We start from the raw sequence: 20,913 nt of genomic DNA, 5'->3' as shown, positions 1-20,913 counted from the left end.
TAGACGGCGTACAAGCGACGACTATCAGTGAAAATATTGACTGCGGGAAAGCCATGAGCAAACAAGCCACTCGGCTACTTGGACAAGCAGGTTCAACAGACGACTATTTTCTGAAGGCAATGCTGTATCATCATTAATGTCATAGCCCTTTTGCTCGGAGGATTGGACAAGAGGTTTGTGAGCGTATGAAGGTGCCCAGGCGGTTCAAAGCCGTCGATCTCAGTGAGCTTTGGGGTACCCGTGGAACAGTATTCCTGGACATCATGGGCCATATTTCCATACATGATCCTTCGGAGCGGTTCTTGTCCCAGAACTTCACGTCTTTGCATGCGTCAATTCGGCATTGATGCTGGGCCGTGTTGATCTCCCGTCTCTGACTGGCCACAGGAGCAGGATCGTAAAACATGCTTCTACCTGTTATGTGTGGATAACTGATTGATTTCGGCTGCCTAATTCTTAAAACCCATGTAGAGAATTTAATATACCAACAATGTATGTTTATGAATCAGGAGTTTGTATCGAACAATCATGGATATCTTATAAAGATAAGGATACCATTAAGAAGCCTCTAGGGCTTAACATAAGATCAATTATTATGATAGTCTTGAAATTTTTGAGTCTCAATTTTGGAATTATACCTATCATACGTTCAGATATTCATGAGTGGAAGTATTTGGGAACTTCTACTATCGAGTTCTTCTTGGCAATGCCATGAGAAGAGTTTCAAGGTTGTAGTCATTCTGGTGGCTGCCGTGGTCGGGTTGATTCGGGTGAAGGTGATCGTGGTGGATTTGGTAAGTAATTATAGTGTTTGACAATCCTTTGAATCCATCACCAATGTGGTGAGGATTCTTTCATATTATTTATATGGTGATACTCAGGGGCTGTAGTTGGTTATTCACTTAACGAATGATAGTTATACGTAGCACATGAAGAATGTGGAGTGGTACATGCTCACCAAAACTTTTGTCACAAGGTAGACTAGGTATTAAAGACAAGATATGAAGTGATATTGAGCCATATGAATACACCTAAGGTATAAGAAAACTGGGAACTAGACTGGGAGTAGGAGTGTAGTTAACAGAAGCCAGGAGACTAAAGAATCTCAGGTAACGATAACTGATCACCAGCCTTGAATGCTTCTTCTTTTCTTTTCATCTCTAGCTTAGTATTCCGTTGAATAGTACTTCCATTCTCTTCGGCCAAGTTTTGCTTCGTCACACTTGAGGTCCACGGTTGTTCATGTAGTGATTATCTTGGAGACATGATTAGGAGAGACCTCCAAAATAACAACTTTGGGTGTGTAGATCCAAGCCTTACGCATGCCAAAGTTTATTATGGTGATTAGCTTGATACTGAGCATTTCTAAACTTAGCTCAAAAAAGTTAGGGGAAAGAATGCATTGCACTACTACTCCATACATATTCCTCAAATGCTAACCCTAATTCAGGAGACAAAACAATACCGTGCCCCACTTATAGGCGCGACCAGTGGTGTCTTAGCTGGATTGGGTGGAAATGCTAAGTAGCCATCTTATCGGCCAAGCTAACTGGAACAGGATGAACGTGGCGCCATTGGCAAGTTGCGGGGATTGACCCTGAATACCCAGATTTATCCCCTGTTCGGCCCTGCTTAATTCTGAGCCCTCGATCTGATCAGGTATCAAAAATCCTCCGCCACTATTTACCAGCACACCAGTGCATACCTTACGATCCACCCAATATTGAAATACCAACCATAGCCATCGGTGGGACCATTGCCCCTCATTGCAGTTGTTCCTTGCCAAGCATCGCTCGAGATGAGAACTAGTTAAAAAGGGTTCAGGTTCCCTGTGGCTGGGAACTGGGGCACGCCTAAGTCTGCCGAGCAGGAGAGGGGTACGTATGCTTTGAATCGCCACAGCCCAAGGCTCTGGGCAAGACTCTGGGCAGCACAGAAACCGGTTCTTCCACGCATTTGAATTATATACACAATTTGGACTGGTTAGATTGATCTGCCATGCATATGAAAATTGGGGGGGGGGGTTTTTTTTCTTAGCTCCTATTCAAATTATTAATGATGAGAGCGGTGTAATCCATATATTTAAGTACGTGGCCCGGCAGAAAAGTGTCCCGCTGACCCAACCACTGGATGAAGTGGCAAGGTGACTAGAAAGTGGCGTGAAATGGGGGGATGTTATATGGAGTTATAATATATACGAAGTCTGGATCAAGTGAAACAGAACGCTCTATATGCTTACATAGTTCTGTGCTAAATTTGGGTGAGACAAAGGACTCACAACTCTCCACCGCCGATCACACGTACTTAGGAGGGTCCGGGATGACGCAGGCGCCCAAGACGTTTGTATCAGTCTTATTGGACTTGCCATTTCTTTTTTTTCTCTCTACTGTATCAATTAGGTAGCACATAAGCAACACGTAACTTGTCCTGTTTGTCCCACATAGTCCTCTAGCCTTTTTCGGGCAACTAGATTTGACAATGAAATCCCCGTCATCCAATGGCAGGTGATGCTCTCCAAGTCTCCAAGATGGGACCAGATGGCAGACCCACGGTCCTATTTGCTCGCCTCTTTTGAACTTTCCTATCATTTTCCCTTTCTTTTCCTTCCCTCTCCTGCCGATATTCTACAGATCTTCCTCAAGTCTAACTAAAATTAACTAGTCCTAGTGCTTAGTTGACTCCACTTGGAGAACCCCGTAACGTCATCCACCCACTCGGCTTCTGTGCTCCTGCCAACCTTTTCGTTGTGCCCGGTCGTTACCAGAATTCTTGCACTTTTCTCCCGGTGTCTCGGGTATATCTGATTCTCTCTCCATGGGTTAACCTGCCTCCGCCAATTCTCCAAGTCCTTGTGGCCTATTCCCTCGTTTCAACTTACTCCACAGCGGACCAGACCGTGCACTGCCCTACCGTTTTCTTTTGGGCCCTTGTCCCCTAAGTGCCCCCTGGTCTCTTCAAGTCTCTCGAAGACTTCCTGAGAGACGTTTCACAGCTCCTCCACAGCTGCAGTGAGGTGATTGATCGCTTTTCGACGTCATGGGTGGTTCACGTGGTAAGTCGATCCGGAACGGGAACAGACAGAACCTACCGGAACATGTGGATTGACCTCGCCCTTGCATCTACTTTAGTTCGCTCATTTATATCAACATTCGGAGGTCCCAAAAACAACGCTTCCGGAAAGCTGAGTCGCAAATCCTCGAATAATGCCTCTCCTGTCGAAACACCACCTCGGTGGCAGACCCCGTCACCCGATACACCCTCACCACCCTCTGAGTTTTCCCCAGTAGGTGGCACAACTCCAAGAGGTGGTGAAATTGAGACGCGACCTGCGTCGATGATCTTCTCAAACAACCCTCCGCTAATGGCCCAGGTGGATGGCATCCCACCGGAGCTGTCGCCGATCTTTTCCTTCCTCAACATTCACACCAATAAAGTCTATCACGAAGGCTACTTCTTGAAATTGAATGACCAAGATAACCGTATGTAAAAGATGGCTGCAGTGCGGGACAAATATGGGCTAATCAGATTCATGCAGAGGGCCGGCCGTGTCTTGATCGGCAATGGATAGAATGTTATGCTCAACTTGTTGGGACGGTCCTTTCACTATGGGATGCCACTGCGCTGGACGGAGCTGGCGGACAAGAGGTCCCGGCGACCTTTATCAACATTGCAGACGCGTCAATTAAAATGGTACCTGCACTGGAATTTCCAATTTACGTTGAATTGGCCGAGCGCTAACTCGGTTGTCATAGATCGAAACGTTGCCGATCAGGAATGGAGCGGCAGCACCGCTTAATAATGTTCTAAGTATCTCATCCGCAGGGAAAAACCGATACCTGCTTCATTTCCGCTCGTTCCATTCCATGTGCGAATGGACTGCAGCAGTTCGTCTTGCCATGTTCGAGCACACCTCCTTATACGAAGCATACACCGGTTCTCTCATTGCAGCCAAAGGAAAGCATCTCAATGGGATTCAAGCAATCTTAGCCCCGGCGAAATTCCGATGTGAAGACTGGGCGCGCGTACGGTTTGGCGCAGGGACCCCTTGGAGACGATGCTGGTTTGTGATCAACCCCCCAGACGAAAAGCAGGTCGCAAAGGCTCGAAAGGCTTTGAAAAAATCAGCATACGATCGCCTGTCCATTCCCGTCACAGGAAACATTCAGTTTTTCGAGACTCAGAAGACTAAAAAAGCAATCCCGATTGCGACAATGACCCATGTGTATTCGGCATATGCGATCTATCCACAGTCGAAGGCTTTGATCGACCAATCCTCTCTGGTGAAATTGGAAGGTCGGATCACCTTGCACGGGCAGAATCAGTCCACCACGGAGGGCTTTGTGTATGTCATGCCCGAGTTGCATGCGGCAATTTCTGGATTTGAAATGATGCTGCGATTCCTTTTCCCGACGTTCGATACCTTCAATCTCTATGGCCGCCCCACTCGTCTCGTGGCCGACACCAATCATATCAAAAGTATCATGTTTGCTTTCCCTCAGGAGCGTCGATTTGGATATCTGGATCTCATGGATATCACCAGCCTTCTTCAGACCCCAGGTAGCCAAGGGTGGAGTGAAGCTGAATGGAGGCGACAGCTGAAAGAAGCGACCCAGAAGAGAGCTTCCACGGGCCGGAGCAGAACTAACAGCGTCAACAGCGCTCGGCCCCGATACCGCTCGAGTATCTCTGTAAACCACTCCACTCCGACCGAGTCCCCTCGTCGGCCTTTCCTGGCGGAGAGCAAGCCTGAGTTCAACAATACAGAAGCGGTAATTGCCGAAGTTCCTAGAGCTGAACCTCCTGCCTATCATAATCGCGGAATGTCAGACGTTACAGGGATGCAGACAGGGCCTAGACCCGGTTATTCATCCCTGGATTTTAGCTCACCGGACTCGTCTGCCCAGGATTTGGTGCAACGTGATCGACAAGCTGCTCTGGCAGCTCCTATCACGGAGCACTATAATACTCACATGGAACGACACCCTACCCTGGTCAATGAAGAGCAGCTTCCACCGCGCACGCCACCTTCTCCTGTCGCAAGCCCTCCTGCCTTCGCACACGGCCCTCGTGAGATGCCCCCAAACCGCCCTTATGCAACTACGGCGCAGCGATTGGCCAACAATCGCATGTCCAATGCGACTTTGATGCAACTAACATCAATTGGTCGGACGGATGGAACCGCGTTGGCTGTACATGACGCTTCGTCCCCAGTCAGCGATCAGCAGTCTCAAAACCAGGAATTCCAAGCGCCATATCCCGCCACTGCTGTGCAATTCGCGGAGCCTACAAGCTCACCGAACCCGCAGCTCGCCCATCAGTCCAGTGACGAAGCATTCCGTCTTGCTGTCGCGATGCGAGCCTCGCTCAATATGAACGATCGGCCTTCAACGTCTAGCACTACAGGGTCCTCGTCACCGCAACGTAAGGTTCCAATTGATACGTCCAAGTCCTTGAAACGGAAGCCACTTCCTCAGAGACAGATTTACAATGGAGAGCCTCTGTCTCCTGGAGAGCCGAGTTTGGATGACCTTCGCCACACTCTGGACGAAGATGCACTCAATCGCATCGCTCCTCACCTGTCATCTCCTGTGACCCCGACTGAAAATCAAGCAATGGAGGAAGAGAGTGTCTATGATGATGCTGCTTCTACAGTATCACCAGATTACGCAAGCACCCATGGCTCGGTGTATAGTAAGAAGTCCCAAAAATCAACCAAACCGCGGATGGGTGTCATGAAGACTGTGGGAGAACCTGCCAAACGCGATTATGTTATTGGCGATGCTCATTACTCAACCGAGAAGCCCAAAGAAGCCAACCCGGAAATCCCTTCTGTTGATTTTGGACCCACGATGACTTACATGCCTACCACTGGACGCCCAAACACGGGCGACGCTTTACGCAGGGATCCTCACCAGAGAAAGGATTCAGAAGCTGAAAGATACAGACTTTCGGTGCCGAATACCATGGACCTTGGATATAGCCGGTCCTCCGGCCAGGAGGAACACAGACGGAGTATGCTTTGGCAGCCTGGAATGGCTTCCAACCGTCCTACCACCCCTGGCGGAGGTCTTACCCCGGAGCAGTATGTCCAGCAACGCGCAGCGCCTAGTCCCCCCAATTCACATGCACAATCGGTCTCCGTCTAACAACACTCCACCACCACAGCGTCCAACTTCCGGAGATTGGACCCAGTACACCCGCCCTGGTTCCCGTGTGACCAGCCAGGAGCACAACTACCGGCCCTCTTCGCGGGGCACAAGCCCAATGCTGAACTATGACATATCGAATCATCTTTCGGCCCGGGAACAAGAACACGTTGCACGAGTGACCAATTCTCCATTTTTCAATATGTCACAAGATACCCGCCGGCCACAGGTTCCTGCCAACCCCGTAGGTCTGGTATCAACTATCGATGCCCGCGAACGAGAGAGGCGCGAGATGAGAGAGGGATTCTCCAACCAGATGGTCCAGAGTGCGATCAATCAGCGCCAGCATCACATGAATAACCAGCAAGCTGATGCCCGTTATTATGGCTCAATGTACCCGGCTCAGCCTCAGCCACAATTTCGCCCAAACGCCATGTACAACATGGCTGGTGCAAACCGCACCTGGGATGCTGTTCACCAAATGAATCAACCTGAAGAACCTCGCCGTCAATCTTGGTATGGCCAGCTTGGTCCAGCATCACCTATTCCTTCAAATTACCAACAAAGCCAAATCTATGCTCAACACGGAGTATACCCCGGCAATCCCAACGTCATGCATCACTAGTATCTCTCTTTTGCTTTGTTTCCTTTCCTATTTCCCCTACATACCTTCTCTCGGTCTTTCCGTTTCTTTTGATACTCACTTTTCGTCACATCTGCATCGTTCCCGTTAGATCTAGACCCACAGCGGACTACACAAGTCCCTCTCCCGATTTTACTCGGGTTTGAACATTTTTCTCGCTTATATTGCATTGCGCATCAACTGGAGTTACAGATCGTCTGGCGCAATGGGTAGCTTTACAATCATTCAAGGCTACTGTTGAATTGTTCATTATGTTTTTATGTAGATCAGCTATGCTTTGTAAAAATGCATAGACTGCGTTGATCATTTGTCAGTACTGCGAGAACAGTAATCTTTTCTATCACCCCAATAAGCCAATTCTTTTCGAAGAGTTCTCGGCCAGCAGTCCAGCCTGTCGAATTCCCATAGAAGTGCTCATGCGACGCAGCTCGGAAATGGCAAGAAGACGCAGTCCAGACGAATTCAGTTCCTCGATCGAGATAACGTACAGTGGTTGAACGAGCGAGAAGCTACCTGTAAAACCATAAGCGCTAGACCCAATATCATTAACGAGAGAGGCCAGGGAGACAAGACATACGAGGAGAATCCACCAAATACCCAATCGACAAGCAAATGTCCTCTGAAAACCGTCGAATAGCCGAAATTGCAGCAACATATGCAGTCTCGGGACCAGATGAAAGCTCATTCCTCACAATGATCTGGTTAATAGCTATCCTCTGGCTCCGCCAACTATTCCACGTCTCCGCTATCCTGTGGCTAGCATAGACATGAAATTTCCCGTCAAGACAGGTATTAATATTTCGATCTCCCTTGTTGTAGTTTATCGTATATCTCCATCCTGGCGGGACACCTTCTCTCCATAGCTCGAGGTCATGATCGATTTCGAGTGCCTCGCTGCGGATCAGTGGCTGTGTCATATACCCGCTTTGGATCGCTGCGTGTAGATTTACTAAACGGAAAGCTATTTCAGTTAGGGAGCCTGGGTGGGAAGACCTATGAGACCATAGAGGGCTTGTGTGGAAATTGTATGTCGCTTGAACGAGAGCTGGAGGGACGGCAATGCCGTGATGTAGACACATAGGGAGCTGGATCGGGTTAGCGCGGTTTAGTATGTTATCCATGGTCATAGGGTTGTTTAGACATACCATCCTCGTAGATACTTGTCCAAGCAGGTGACCACCACGCTCATAAGTAAATTGTTCCTGGCCCCGGGATTCCAAAATAGCAATGGCTCCTTCGATGTGCGTTAAAGACATTGATGTTAAAGGTAGAGAGCCCTGATCCTCTCGTGTTTGAAAAGTGACAATCTGTACAGAATTTAGCAACGTATTTCTGGCAGGTGGACTTGCCATACCTCATAAAGAGCAAGCAGAATCACAGCCGTGAGTGTAGCGTCCGAAGTAGCATGGACCGGGTCGTTGAATAGTCTCTGCAAAGCGGATACAGCCTGAGAATATAATTTCTGAGATTCCACTGTCTTCACCTGGGACGGTGAAACATTAAAGAGGCCCGCGATACCAACTGCCTGGATTATAGCATGTAGTGCATAATTTGAGTCTTTGGAGGAATATACCCCGCTAAGCCAATCATGAAAGTTCCTAGAAACGACTGTTTCTCTAGGCAGGTACTTTGTGAAAAAGAAACTAGCCCCGAGATCGCTTATAGAGAGTGAAAGTGGGGCAAATATGGACGGAGTATGATTGCCGGATAACAACAAGGCTCTCGGATGAGAAGCAGGAATATTAGGCCGGTGATGTTTCCGGTGAGCCTTGCGGATGATTCTCTCCGATTCATCACGGAATAAGATCTCGGTTAAGTTGCGGTAACCTGGGCATTTCGTGGCTAAATTTTCGCATTTCACACAGCCTGGTCTCCGCTGGTCACACTAGAGACTGGGTCAAATTCGTGCTTGGGAACAGAGTGGATATGCCATACCTTGACTTTTCGCTGACGGCAGCGTTGACAGCCCAGGCTAATCTTGCCGTAATAAACCATGACGACGCAGACGCAATGCACCGGATTTCACGAGTCTACATCCGTAACCTGTAGGAATAATTCAAGGACAAGCTTATGAATCTGCTAAGTGAGTCAAGGAGGTTGTTCACGAATTCTCTTGAATGCCGTACTTGCTCGGGATTCGGGATTCGCAGTCGTGGCCTCAATTAGGCTTAGCGTTGGTGGAACTCACGAAGCTTAATTGGTCGGTTAATCCGAGGATTATCTCCGTCTATATACTTCGCCATGTGCCTCCAGGCTATAAAGATGTCGATTTCCCCTGGAGTCGGTTCTGTATTTAACTCATCAGACTACCATTCTTGCTTATCAGAAAACTGCCCATTATGCCCACCAAGACCACTTTCACCCAGGAGAAGACGTACAGCCACTACAACCAAGCCCAAGGAGAAGCCTACGCCAATCTTCGCCCCAAATACCATCCCAGTATATACCAAATGGTCATAGATCATCACACTACCACGGGTGGTCAACTTGATATCCTTCTCGATGTCGGTTGTGGGCCAGGAATGGCTACCCACGAACTAGCTCCGAAATTCTCCCACGTCCTCGGCCTCGATCCATCTGAAGGCATGATAGCAACAGCCCGCGCACACAGCGAGGGAAAGCCTACCACGAATGTGCGCTTCGAGGTTTCAACCGCCGAGGAATTAGGCTCAAATCTGTCTCCACCAATTCAAGACTCTAGCGTGGATCTCATCATCTCCGCAAATGCAGCTCACTGGTTCAATATTCCGGCCTTCTGGTCCGCTGCTGCCCGAGTCCTCAAGCCCAGCGGAACAGTCGCAATATGGGCACCCTGTGGCCCAGCAGTATACACCTCCACGCCGAACGCATTGGCTATCCAAGCGGCAATGGAAAGAATCCAAGAGGAGTATCTCGCCCCATTCTACGAGCCGGGCAACTTCTTGACTCAGAACCGGTATGCTGGTTTTCCTCTCCCATGGAATATGGACGAGCCAATTGCTGTGTTTGACAAGGAATCTTTCTTCCGTCGAGAATGGGGTGTGGGCGAGGGGTTTTTTGATAGGGAACCTGTTCTGAATTTGGATCAGGTGGAGAAGATGATGGGTGTTGGAAGTCCGGTCACGCGCTGGCGGGAGGCAAATCCTGATGCCGTTGGTACGGAGATGGATGTTGTCAGGGTGTGCCGTAGGGCTGTGGAGAAACTTCTGCATGAGGCAGGTGTGGAGGAGGGAAAGGAAGTCATTCGAGGGGGCTCGATGGGGGTGTTGCTGATTGTGAAGAAGTGTAAGGGCTGTGAGTAGTGATCTGCAATACGCGGCCATCCACCTGATTTATATCTACAAGCTCGACTTATGAACGGTTAGAGGTCTTATTCTCCTGCAAGAATTTCAGTCCTTAGTGTAACACGCAGCCAGTGATGTTGAATACGATTAACCATTCAAGGCGCGATGTAGTCGACTATAAATCCCACGCTCTTTTACGAACTCCAAGCCTTTCCTTCACTCTCTCCTCCGCGAATAAAATGGACAGAGTCAATTGATCCTCCCAGCCTCGCTTCGAATTCCAAAACCAAAAAAGCAAGGGAGCTGATCGCGTAGTACCTTGGATGATTACCGTTGATTCCAACACTGCTGTTGCACAGCACGGACACTTTCAAGAGCATATATTATTCAAGACCGAGACTATCATCACTTTCAGCACTCGACCATTGGTCGTGGTACTGCCCCGAGTAATCATCTTTGGACTCAGTCCTGAAAATTATAAATTATCCAATGGTAAGCGTAGGGAATAACATTGTAAGGAACATTAAACAACGCAGTTTGAAAAAGAAAAAGAATATTCAAACCTTTAATGTCCACAGTTCTTGACCTGTTTACCCATCCACCCTCCTATTAACCGAACGCCGTGCTCGAGGGCTGGACCCGCCACTACAAACCACCCTTTGAAGTACCAAGCATCCAATACCTGAGCTAATAGAGTCCAACACTATCCATGGATCTTGAAACGCTACGATCTTACGTTGTATCTAATCTCTGTCGTGATGAGCTGACTGCCTAAAGCTTCTGGTATGCTACAATTATAAGATCAGACATAACATTGAGCGTATGCTCTATATGGATGTAGGTACGGCTAAATATATTTCCAAATAAGACTTCTCAGCGTAATTTCGCCAGGGCAATGCCTTTCCAAAGAATTCAAATGGAAGTCCAAGCTCCTCTGCGTAAGACCGTAGAGACTTACTATTCTATGTATTCAAGACTGAGGATTTTCTCAACTGTTATATTTCTCTATTTCCCAGGGTCCACTTTACGCCTCCGCTATATCATTTGGGAATGACCAATTGGCCATGCAAGAGCTTGAAAAAGCATTGAAAGTGCTCCAGGTAGATAACCATGATTATCGAGATTCTACAGCGGTATTTTGCTCTATTTTATTTGTAATTTCACCATTTTGCGGTACAAAATCACAATGCTGGGAAGCTCTATACAAAGTTGTAAGTGCGGTGGGTAAAACGCCAAGCTGGCCCGAGTAGCCCCCGAGAGATGCGGCCCGCGCCAACTTCCTGTGAACATCCCTCGAATGCGCCTTGCACGAAATTGCCCTTGGCCGCAGGATGACCTTGATGAACTAATGGGATGACTGCAATTACTATCCCGACCGGCCAAATGCCGCCAGACGAGGAGCCCCTCGACGACTTGGATGCAGGTATGGGGAAACAACTACGGTGCTCTCCAAACACTCGGATACTGACTCCAAAACTTCCCAGTGGACTACGACCCGATCGACCACCTGAATGCCATTTTTTCTCATCCCTCCACCCTCGCTTCAGTCTCGCAGATCTCCGACGGCCTCCACACCTACGAAGATGAATTGGACAACGATATCGGCACTCTGGTGGAGGAGCAGGTCACCTCCAATGCGGAGAGCGTGGAACGTATCCAGACCGCCAAGTCCGACCTGTCGGAGCTGTTCAAGAAGATCGATGACGTGCGCGAGCGCGCAATGAAGACTGAACAGGCCATCACCGATATGACCGCCGACATCAAGCAATTGGACAACGCGAAGAAGAACTTGACCTTGTCAATGACGGCGCTCAAGCGGCTCCAGATGCTGACCACCGCCTACGATCAGCTCATGGCCCTCAGCCGGACACGACAGTATCGCGATTGTGCGCAGCTGCTCCAGGCGGTGATCCAGCTCATGGCCCACTTCAAGTCGTACCGGTCAATTGACCAGATTGCGATACTGAGTAGGAATGTGGCCGATATCCAGCGGGATCTTCTGGAACAGGTCTGTGAGGACTTCGAGATCACATTTACAAAGGGCGAGGTGGCTCAGAAGCGGGGAATGCTGTCGGAGGCTTGTCTGGTTATCGATGCGTTGGGCGAGAATGCGCGGTCTAGGCTAGTCACCTGGTACTGCAACACTCAGCTTCGAGAGTACCGTCAGATCTTCCGAAACAATGAAGAGGCAGGGTCTTTGGACAACATTTCTCGACGATACGCGTGGTTCCGACGCATTCTGAAGACTTACGATGAAGAGAACGCCGCAATCTTCCCGGCTGCGTGGCGTGTCAATGAAATCCTGGCCAATGTCTTTTGTGAAGGCACTCGGGATGATTACAAAGGCATTTTGTCTCGCTCAGTGCGCAGCGGTCAAACGATTGATGTCAACATGTTACTATCTTGCCTGCAGGAAACTCTGGAATTCGAACACTCTCTCGAGCGTCGCTTTGCTCCTCCGTCACGGCCATCTACGGATACCTTTGCTTCAACAGAGAACCCCACGTTTGGCCAGTCCATCTCTGAAGCCTTTGAGCCATATTTGAGTGTTTGGGTGGAAGCACAGGACAAGCAGCTGGCTGCCCTCTTGCCCAAATACCGCCAACAACCGCTCAGACCGCCGGACGATGAATTCAATTCCCATATTGTGATCTCCTCATCAACTGAACTCTTTACCTTCTACCGACACGCTCTGCAGCAATGCTCTAAGCTCTCCACAGGGCCTAGTCTTGCGGAGCTGGCGAAGGTATTCGCAAAATACTTGGATCAATATGCACAGCAAGTTCTTCTCGCATATATCAGTGAACGCCCTACTGGTCACACTCCATCTAAAGCACCTTCTATCGAAGACCTGGTGTCCGTCCTTAATACTGCCGATTACTGCTACACCACTTGTAACCAGCTGGAAGAGAAGATCAAGGGTCGACTGGATGAGAATCTCAAACAGTCAGTCGATCTACAAAGCCAGGCTGATTCTTTTATGGGCATTGCCTCTGCGGCCGTGCGAGGACTCGTCCGCCAGGTGGAGGTCGAATTGGAGCCATCTTGGCGTGAAATGCGTAACACACCCTGGAGTAAGATCGAGGCTGTCAGTGACCAGAGTTCCTATGTGGGCGATTTGCTCTCTCGAACAAAAGACAAAGCAGCCGAAATTTTACAATTGCTGCACAAGCAGCAATATGCCCGAGCTTTCTCTGACCACCTGGTCGAATTGGTGTCAAGCTTATTCATTACAAACGTCTTCCAATGCAGACCGGTTGCAGAAACTGGTGCTGAACAGGTAAGATTTCAACTAACATCTTCGTTCTTGTTTCCTCGATTCTAACATTCATCAGATGCTTCTCGACTCCTTTACCCTTAAGAGTGGCCTCACATCCCTCCTCCCCGCCCCAGCCCCGGCAGGCTTTGTCAAGCGAGTGAACGCCAGCTTCTACAAAATCGAAACGCTCCTCAAAACCCTCCAAGTCCGACCATCCCCACCTGAGGCCCTCGTCCAAGCATACCTTATCCACATCGCGGACCGCAACAACAACAATTTTCGCAAAATCCTTGATATAAAGGGCATCCGCAGCCGCCAAGAACAAAACCATCTCGTGGAGCTATTCCAGCTACACCGCGCTTCAGACCGCTACGCCGCTAATCTCCAGCAAAGCAACCCTATGCTTACTGCCCTCCAGACCCCGGCTACCACCACATCAACTGGATCCGTATCCCAGGGCCTTGGATTGGGTAGTACCTCATCGATGCCATCCCGCTTCGACGCCTCAATGCTCGGCTCGGCCATCATTTCCGCCGCGAAAGATGGCGTCGACCGCTTCGGAAATCCCAGCTTGGCTTCTGGTGTAGCTGGTATTACTGGAGCAACATCCACGGGGGCAGTAGGTACATCTGGTACCTCGTCGCCTGCACCAGGTAGTTCGGGACAACAAGTCGGCCATTTACAGAGTCCAACTGAGACTAGTGCTGCGAACAATCTCAACGAGAATCTCAAGAACATTGGAAAGTTCTTCCGTCGTGATCTTGGTGGGTTTGGGGGTCGGTTTGGGCGTGGTGCCGATGAGTGACGTGTAGATGTTGAATATACCTGAGCGTCTGTCCATAATTATTTACTTCGATTTGAGCTGGATACCAAGAATAAATCCGGTTGGATTCATATGGAATAAGCATATCTCCTGCTATTTGGGCAGGAGACTGAGTATATTAGAATCTGTGTGGTAGCCAGTATATCCCATTGGTTGCACATGTACAAATAGGGGCATTGACCTTTGAAAGACTGGCATTACCAATCTGGGTGGACTGTATAGCACGTAACCGGCACCAAAAAGGGTAAAGTGCATTGACAGGATGCATAGTGGCCCAGACTGATAACTCAACCCGTCACCACGAATACAACCTGAGCTCCGTAAATGAACACCATTTGACTGTAGACAGAACACACCCTTGCGAGTCCACATAGCCTGAGTGGGCTATGTGTAGGGACTGAACGGTCTAACTGCATGAACTCTTACGGGACGTAACTCAGAACAAGGGACAAAGGGAGAAAATAGATTTAATGGTGCTTCACTAGCGTACTATGCAAGTCTTACCCGACACCAGGTCAAGAAAGCAGCTCTTCAGCTTCTGTCAAATTAGTATATCAAACCCGCGGTCAATCGCTGGAGTCAAATGGCGAAGCCGTTTTGCTGGCCAGTTCAAGATTGTGCCCAAGTATTTGTCAAGGACAACGCCTCAATAAGACGTTTGCTCCAAAACAAGTATACTGAGACATCTTCACTACCCGACGAGCGGATGAAATGCCAAGGCTAGCATTGTTCTCAAGGCCTCATCTACGCGATTATCTACGGCGAGGACTTTGTCGAGTCTGAAAGGAGAATCTGTAAACATTTTGATGTTAGCAATTGCTTCCAAAACAGGATAAAAAAGTGAAGTGAAAGACAAAAGCAAAATTGGGTAATGGCGTCAGCAAAAAATTAGAGTGTTGTTGTTGCGTTTTTAATCTTCAGCGCGGTCGCGGAGACCGTTTGCTCGGGGTTAAAAATGTTTAATCATCCGCCAGGATTGGTTGGAAAGCTAAAAAAGAACAGGGGAAACGAAAAAAGAAAAAGAATCAAACTCACTCTTTGAAGTCAGGACAAGTAATGGATCGTAGGTCTACGTCCATTACGGTCTGAAAGAGGCAAGACAAATGTCTCGTAGCCATCATAGTCATTTTCATTCCCCATCCGTTTCAGGACTGGGTCAGGTAGAACAATCTAATACATGGCATTCGTAGCCTTTCGAAGAAAAGGCGCTTAGTCGAAGAGACCGAAGCCCATGTCGTCATCGGACTCCTCCTCGTCAGCGGCGGCCTCCTCCTTGGCGGGGGCATCACCACCACCGGAAGTGGCAGCAGCGGCAGCGGGAGCAGCGGAGGCGTAAGCATCGGGGTTAGCGATGCGGTCCTTGAGCTCCTCAATACCCTCCCAGCTGTAGTCGGTGGAGATGGCGACAGCAAGAACCTTCTTGTAGGCGTTGATGAGGGAGTGCATGGTAGCAGGGACGGTGGGGAAGTTGGCAGCCAGAGAGATGGCGGTGACGGTCTGAATGGCCTGGGAGAAGGTCTTCAGGAGAGTCTCGTCATCAATGTCGAGGACATCGGCGCTGAAGGTCTGACCGGCATCGTACACCTGGGCAATGGTCATACCGTAGGTGAAGGGAGAGATGTTCAGCAAGTTCAGCAGGGAGGCCTCGGAGGCACCGACCTTGTTGCCACCCTCAATGAGCTTGAGGTCGGAAACAATCTCGATGGTACCACGAGCAATCTTGGTGGGGACACCAAGAGCCTGGAAGAACGAGGTCTTACCGGGCTCCATACCAGTGTTACCGGCAGGGACCCAGACGTCGTTGGGGGCAACAGCACCGGCACGAGCGGGAGCAGCGACACGGTTAGCAAGGATCTTCTCCTTGATAGCCTTCATGTCACCGTTGGTGAAGATGAAACCAACGTTGCCTGGAAATTCATATCAGTGACTGAATTTTGCAGAGGAATTTTTTCCTGTGTGAACTTACCGCGGACGAAGGGCAGCAGACGCTCGTACTCGGGGTTCTCAGTAACGAAACCCTTGAGGGCACGGCGAACCATGGTGTTCTTTCCCATCAGGACGACACCCTCGCCACGCAGCGAGATACGGATCTCGTGCATCTGCTGGGAAGCGACATTGTCAATACCAACAATGAAGGCGGTCTTGTAGGTGTCAAGCTAATAAGAAAATTATAAAATCAGCATCGTGGTCAAGAAAAGCAGCCGCATAACCGAGAATAGAGAAACGTACAAGGGCCTTGAGCTTATCGAAGTAAGCGGCCTTGGAATCGGATCTGCCCCCCATTTCTTCTTTTACGTCTCTGAAGAGAGGTTATTTAAGGGCAAATGGTTGTTGTTGAGATTGGTTAAGGGAGAAGAAAAGTTCCGATTTCCAATTTCTTTTTTCGGTGCGTTCGCTAGTGGGTCACGTGGTATATAAAGTGGGTCACCGCCTTGGAGCGAGCGTGATACAGGAGAAAGGGCATTGGGGGCGCAAAATACAAATTTTGAATTATTTATTGCTTTTGAAAGCTGCTTCTCACTAGGATCTCTAAGTATCTCTAAAAGCTTTATAAAGCTTAAGTTTAATTTGATAGAGTGGTGGTGATTTTGCTATTTTCACCTAGTTGACCCGCGCATATCTACTATCCGTCCGCCTTCTTAAAATTTTGCCTTGGATCATACAAGAAATATAGCTCCCCGCCCTGCGCCATGGCTAGCCTACAACACCCATTCCAGTGCTTGCAATATGCCAAGCGCAACTCACATGGTCTTTCAAATTTGTTGATTGCCGCTGCGGGGCGCCATCTCTACTCCTATGATGCTACCAGTGGTCAGCGCCTGGACGTCTGGCCTCAAGATGTAGAGTCGACTGTGGAGCCTATTTCTGGTACGGTGCCCGCAACAGAGGGCGATGCACCCCCTGAAAAAAAAAGAAAGCTGTCTCCTGCTTCTGAGGGCCAGCAGGAGCAAAAGCCCGCTGGTAAGAAGCCTCTGACGGGTACCACCATACCCCTCTTAGTGACTTCTCCCGACGGGAAATATGTAATTGCTACGACTGGCGATGGCAAGACAATCCGGGTCTTCGAACTGAATCATGATGGAAAGCTAAAGGAATTGAGCTCCAGGTGAGTGCCTTTTTCATTGCTGTCTGACTGCAAGTACTGATTAATATATAGAATGATGCCCAAGCGACCAAGTGCTCTGGCCTTGACTCCTGATGGTCATACCGTCCTTTGTGGTGACAAGTTTGGTGATGTTTACTCACTGCCATTGATTCCCGGCGAATATGTGAGGAAGATTGTAGAGCAACCGGCCATCCCCTCTGCCACTTCACTTACTGTCCACACCAAGGGCAATTTGCGAACCTTGGAGATGCAAAGGCTTCACGCAGAAAAACAAGGTCAGACTGCAAAGCAAGGAACCGCCGCGCTCAACTTTGAGCACCACAACATTATTGGCCACGTATCAGTGCTGTCGGACCTGATCTCCGTATCCGTGTCTGGACGGAGCTATATCCTAACTGGAGATCGTGATGAGCATATTCGTGTTTCTCGTGGTATTCCACAGGCATATGTGATTGAGCAATTTTGTCTGGGCCATACTTCTCTCGTTAGCAAGCTCTGTGTCCCCTCTTGGGCACCCCATCTTCTTGTGTCTGGTGACACTAACGGTAACCTATTTGTTTGGGACTGGAGGAACGCGGAGATTCACCAAAATATCTCCCTTGAAGAATCTCTGCAATCGGAAGCTATGGTACGCGGGATTTGGGACGTGTCCCTTGAACAGTCAGGTGCTTCGGGTCCAGTAAACGCAATTCTGGTCAGCTTGGAAGGGTATGTCTTACAGCCTGCATAACATCAGAATTAATCTAACATATGAAGCAGGTCTTCGCAGCTTCTCTGCTACACAATCGAGGACAATGCGCTCCGGGCCCAGGATTCAATTCAGTTTTCTGGAAACGTCCTCGGTCTAATTGGAATCGATTCACGGGGAACTGTTGTTGTCTCCGTGGATACTGTCCGCGACGCTGGCTCAACTGACAACTGGAAGTCTAGTTCTGGGGCCCTTCTTGAATCATTCCAAATCAATCTCGGTCCTGACGGTCTAAAGTGCGTTCAGACTGAAGACACAATGGTGGCCAACATCAACTCGGTCGGTACCAGTGATTTCCCCGCTGGCTTGAACGAGAAACAGCAGAAAGAGTTTAACGACTCCTTGTACAATCTGGGAAACATGAAGAAGAAACACTATGAAGAGTAAAGGAGGGTGGGCGAGCTGTATAGATGAAAGCCCGACCTTTTAAATATTGAATAAAAGTTAAAAAGAATTGCTCGGAATTTTTCAAAAGCCCAAATCGAACATTAAAAACAATCCATGAGATCTGTCCAATTTCATAGAATATCTCATCTTATATCCTGGGTTGTATCCACGTTGAAATTTGTGCCAAGTCTTCATGATCTCCGAGCGGCGTGATAGCTCGGGAGTCTCACAAGGTTCTCGGCGGCCCCGCGGTTTCCGATGAATCATCCCACTTACCCTCCTCCAGCCTGCATTCAACCACCATCATGCAGGAACAATTTGAGCCAATGAAGAATGATTTATTGTTGAGGGCTGCTCGCGGTATTTCAGTGTTGCATTCTGATTTTCCAACAGACTACTGACAATCACAGGCGAGAAGGTTGAGCGCCCTCCAATCTGGGTGATGCGACAGGGTGAGTTGAACATTGTCTTTCCCCTTGCAATATTTGGTTAGGAACTGTCCTCTGACTGCGAACCTCCTTCATAGCCGGCCGCTATCTCCCTGAGTATCACGAAGCCAAGGGTGGCCGTGATTTCTTCGAATGCTGCCGCTCGCCTGAAATCGCATCGACCTTGACGCTCCAGCCCATTGACCGATATGATGGCCTCGTCGATGCGGCCATCATCTTCTCCGATATTCTGGTTATCCCCCAGGCTATGGGTATGACGGTGGAAATGATAGATAAGAAGGGCCCTCACTTCCCCGAGCCCCTTCAATCGCCGGACGATGGACAGTACGAGCAGGTTATGGCAAAGAAGGTCGACGTCAAGGCGGAGCTGGACTACGTCTACAAGGCAATTTCGCTTACGCGCTTCAAGCTCAAGGGCCGTGTTCCGCTTATTGGCTTCTGCGGTGCGCCGTGGACCCTGCTGTGCTACATGGTCGAGGGCGGTGGCAGCAAGCTCTTCGTCCAGTCCAAGAAGTGGGTCTACAAGTACCCGAAGGAGTCCCAAGCACTGCTGCAGAAGATCGCCGAGATCTGTGTGGAGTACCTGGCGCTCCAGGTTGCGGCTGGTGCGCAGATGATCCAAGTTTTTGACTCGTGGGCTGGTGAACTTTCGCCTGCTACTTTCGCCTCACACTCGCTTCCTTACCTGCGTCACATCTCCGCCAATCTCCCCAAGCGTCTGCAGGAGATGGGCCTGGAGCCTGTCCCTATGACTGTCTTTGCCAAGGGCGCCTGGTACGCCCTGGATGACCTTTGTAACTCTGGCTATAATGTTGTGGGTCTGGATTGGCTGCACGATCCTGCTGAGGCCATGCGCATTGCCAACGGCCGGGTCACCATTCAGGGTAATGCTGACCCCGGTATGCTCTACGGCGGACCCTCTGCCATCACTCCTACTGTGGAGAAAATGGTCGAAGGATTCAAGAAGGGCAAGCAGGGTTGGATCTGCAACCTCGGACACGGTACGTAAAGAGCCTATTGTGCCCCATGTCATAATACTGACCACCATTTGAATAGGTGTCACTCCTTTCGTGGACCCCGAGAATCTCAAGTTCTTCTTTGAGGAGATCCACCGTCTCTGCAAATAAACAATTCTCGCATAATTCCCGGTGGCTTCTTACCCACTTCCACGGGCATTAAAAGTTTCATGATATATCAAGACATCTCCTGTTCAATTGCAATATGGGAATGATCTTGTTGGATGAATGGAAGATCCCAAATCCTTATTCGGGCTACTTATATGCAACTTCTAAACTCTTAGACGGCAATATCCTCGTTCCTGTACAGCAGACAATCAGCATGATTCATGAAACCAGTCTACGCAGACACATCTCCTGCAAAAATAGAACGAATTCAAGAAGTACAGAAACTTACCAGAGCTCCGGCTTCTCCTTCATGAATGTGGACATCAAAGTCTTGCACTCATGGTTATCCAGCACGACCACCTCCTTGCCACGGCTGCGCAGAAGCTCCTCGCCACCCATGAAGTTAACGTTCTCGCCAATTACCACGCGGTTGATCTTGTAGAGAATGCAGGCCCCGGTGCACATGTCGCAGGGAGACAGGGTGGTGAACATAGTGGCACCCTCGTAGGCGGATGCGGGGAGACGGCCAGAGTTCTCAAGCGCGGACATCTCGGCCTAGCGGATTTTCCCGGTCAGCATTGGTATGAAATTACGGGAATCCCATATAAAACAAGGGTACTCACATGCAGGATGGGGCTTCCTTTCTGCACCCGCATATTGTGACCGCGGCCCAGGATCTTGCCATCGGCCGCGACAAGGCATGCACCGATGGGCACACCGCCCTCTGCAGCCCCCAATTTTGCCTCCTCCACAGCAGCAATGAATCCGGGATTCTGTTCCATTATGAGTATAGAATAGGTTGGAGAAATATGTAGAGAAAATTGTGAATTGGGAACTAACAGAACAGCTTATCTCTCTATCTAATTATCCTTTTTGGCGAGTCCCGCTTTTCCCCTCCTGCTTATCGATAAGACCTGTGGCTTATAAAGTGTGGCGGAGATAACATGGGAAATGAAAATTCAGAA

General features: G+C 49.3%; 8 protein-coding genes across 8 annotated transcripts; 5 read left to right on the top strand and 3 right to left on the bottom strand.

Moving 5' to 3' along the window:
• Positions 1 to 2,834: 2,834 nt before the first annotated feature.
• On the top strand, positions 2,835 to 6,771 carry N7503_005997 (uncharacterized protein; the record flags this gene model as incomplete). Its single annotated transcript, XM_057065544.1, is given in 5 exon segments — positions 2,835 to 3,052; positions 3,078 to 3,479; positions 3,536 to 3,690; positions 3,753 to 6,082; positions 6,093 to 6,771. The coding sequence occupies 5 exon segments, from the start codon at positions 3,037 to 3,039 to the stop codon at positions 6,769 to 6,771; spliced, it is 3,582 nt and encodes a 1,193-aa protein (XP_056923287.1). The 5' UTR covers positions 2,835 to 3,036.
• Positions 6,772 to 7,129: 358 nt separating this feature from the next.
• On the bottom strand, positions 7,130 to 8,784 carry N7503_005996 (Zn(II)2Cys6 transcription factor domain-containing protein; the record flags this gene model as incomplete). The annotated part of the gene is made up of 4 exons (XM_057065543.1): positions 7,130 to 7,302; positions 7,367 to 8,096; positions 8,144 to 8,674; positions 8,725 to 8,784. The coding sequence occupies 4 exons, from the start codon at positions 8,782 to 8,784 to the stop codon at positions 7,130 to 7,132; spliced, it is 1,494 nt and encodes a 497-aa protein (XP_056923286.1).
• Positions 8,785 to 9,128: 344 nt separating this feature from the next.
• On the top strand, positions 9,129 to 10,070 carry N7503_005995 (class I SAM-dependent methyltransferase; the record flags this gene model as incomplete). The annotated part of the gene is made up of 1 exon (XM_057065542.1): positions 9,129 to 10,070. The coding sequence occupies one exon, from the start codon at positions 9,129 to 9,131 to the stop codon at positions 10,068 to 10,070; it is 942 nt and encodes a 313-aa protein (XP_056923285.1).
• Positions 10,071 to 11,351: 1,281 nt separating this feature from the next.
• On the top strand, positions 11,352 to 14,116 carry N7503_005994 (putative GARP complex subunit Vps53; the record flags this gene model as incomplete). The annotated part of the gene is made up of 3 exons (XM_057065541.1): positions 11,352 to 11,475; positions 11,537 to 13,332; positions 13,388 to 14,116. Exons 1-3 carry the CDS (start codon positions 11,406 to 11,408, stop codon positions 14,114 to 14,116), a joined length of 2,595 nt encoding a protein of 864 aa, XP_056923284.1. The 5' UTR covers positions 11,352 to 11,405.
• A 1,227-nt stretch (positions 14,117 to 15,343) lies between these two features.
• On the bottom strand, positions 15,344 to 16,417 carry N7503_005993 (60S ribosomal protein uL10; the record flags this gene model as incomplete). The annotated part of the gene is made up of 3 exons (XM_057065540.1): positions 15,344 to 16,041; positions 16,101 to 16,290; positions 16,364 to 16,417. 3 exons carry the CDS (start codon positions 16,415 to 16,417, stop codon positions 15,344 to 15,346), a joined length of 942 nt encoding a protein of 313 aa, XP_056923283.1.
• A 407-nt stretch (positions 16,418 to 16,824) lies between these two features.
• Positions 16,825 to 18,375, top strand: trm82 (putative tRNA methyltransferase; the record flags this gene model as incomplete). The annotated part of the gene is made up of 3 exons (XM_057065539.1): positions 16,825 to 17,240; positions 17,292 to 17,948; positions 18,000 to 18,375. 3 exons carry the CDS (start codon positions 16,825 to 16,827, stop codon positions 18,373 to 18,375), a joined length of 1,449 nt encoding a protein of 482 aa, XP_056923282.1.
• A 305-nt stretch (positions 18,376 to 18,680) lies between these two features.
• On the top strand, positions 18,681 to 19,951 carry N7503_005991 (uroporphyrinogen decarboxylase HEM12; the record flags this gene model as incomplete). The annotated part of the gene is made up of 4 exons (XM_057065538.1): positions 18,681 to 18,735; positions 18,786 to 18,827; positions 18,902 to 19,825; positions 19,881 to 19,951. The coding sequence occupies 4 exons, from the start codon at positions 18,681 to 18,683 to the stop codon at positions 19,949 to 19,951; spliced, it is 1,092 nt and encodes a 363-aa protein (XP_056923281.1).
• Positions 19,952 to 20,120: 169 nt separating this feature from the next.
• Positions 20,121 to 20,730, bottom strand: N7503_005990 (cytosine deaminase; the record flags this gene model as incomplete). The annotated part of the gene is made up of 3 exons (XM_057065537.1): positions 20,121 to 20,142; positions 20,238 to 20,503; positions 20,572 to 20,730. The coding sequence occupies 3 exons, from the start codon at positions 20,728 to 20,730 to the stop codon at positions 20,121 to 20,123; spliced, it is 447 nt and encodes a 148-aa protein (XP_056923280.1).
• Between the last annotated feature and the right edge of the window lie 183 nt (positions 20,731 to 20,913).

This window comes from Penicillium pulvis (genome assembly GCF_028828015.1).
Source record: "Penicillium pulvis strain IBT 33274 chromosome Unknown contig_23_segment0_segment0, whole genome shotgun sequence".
In the NCBI taxonomy this organism is placed as follows: domain Eukaryota; kingdom Fungi; phylum Ascomycota; class Eurotiomycetes; order Eurotiales; family Aspergillaceae; genus Penicillium; species Penicillium pulvis.
The sequence above is the reverse complement of the archived record's forward strand: the minus strand, read 5'-3'. Positions and strand labels throughout refer to the sequence as shown.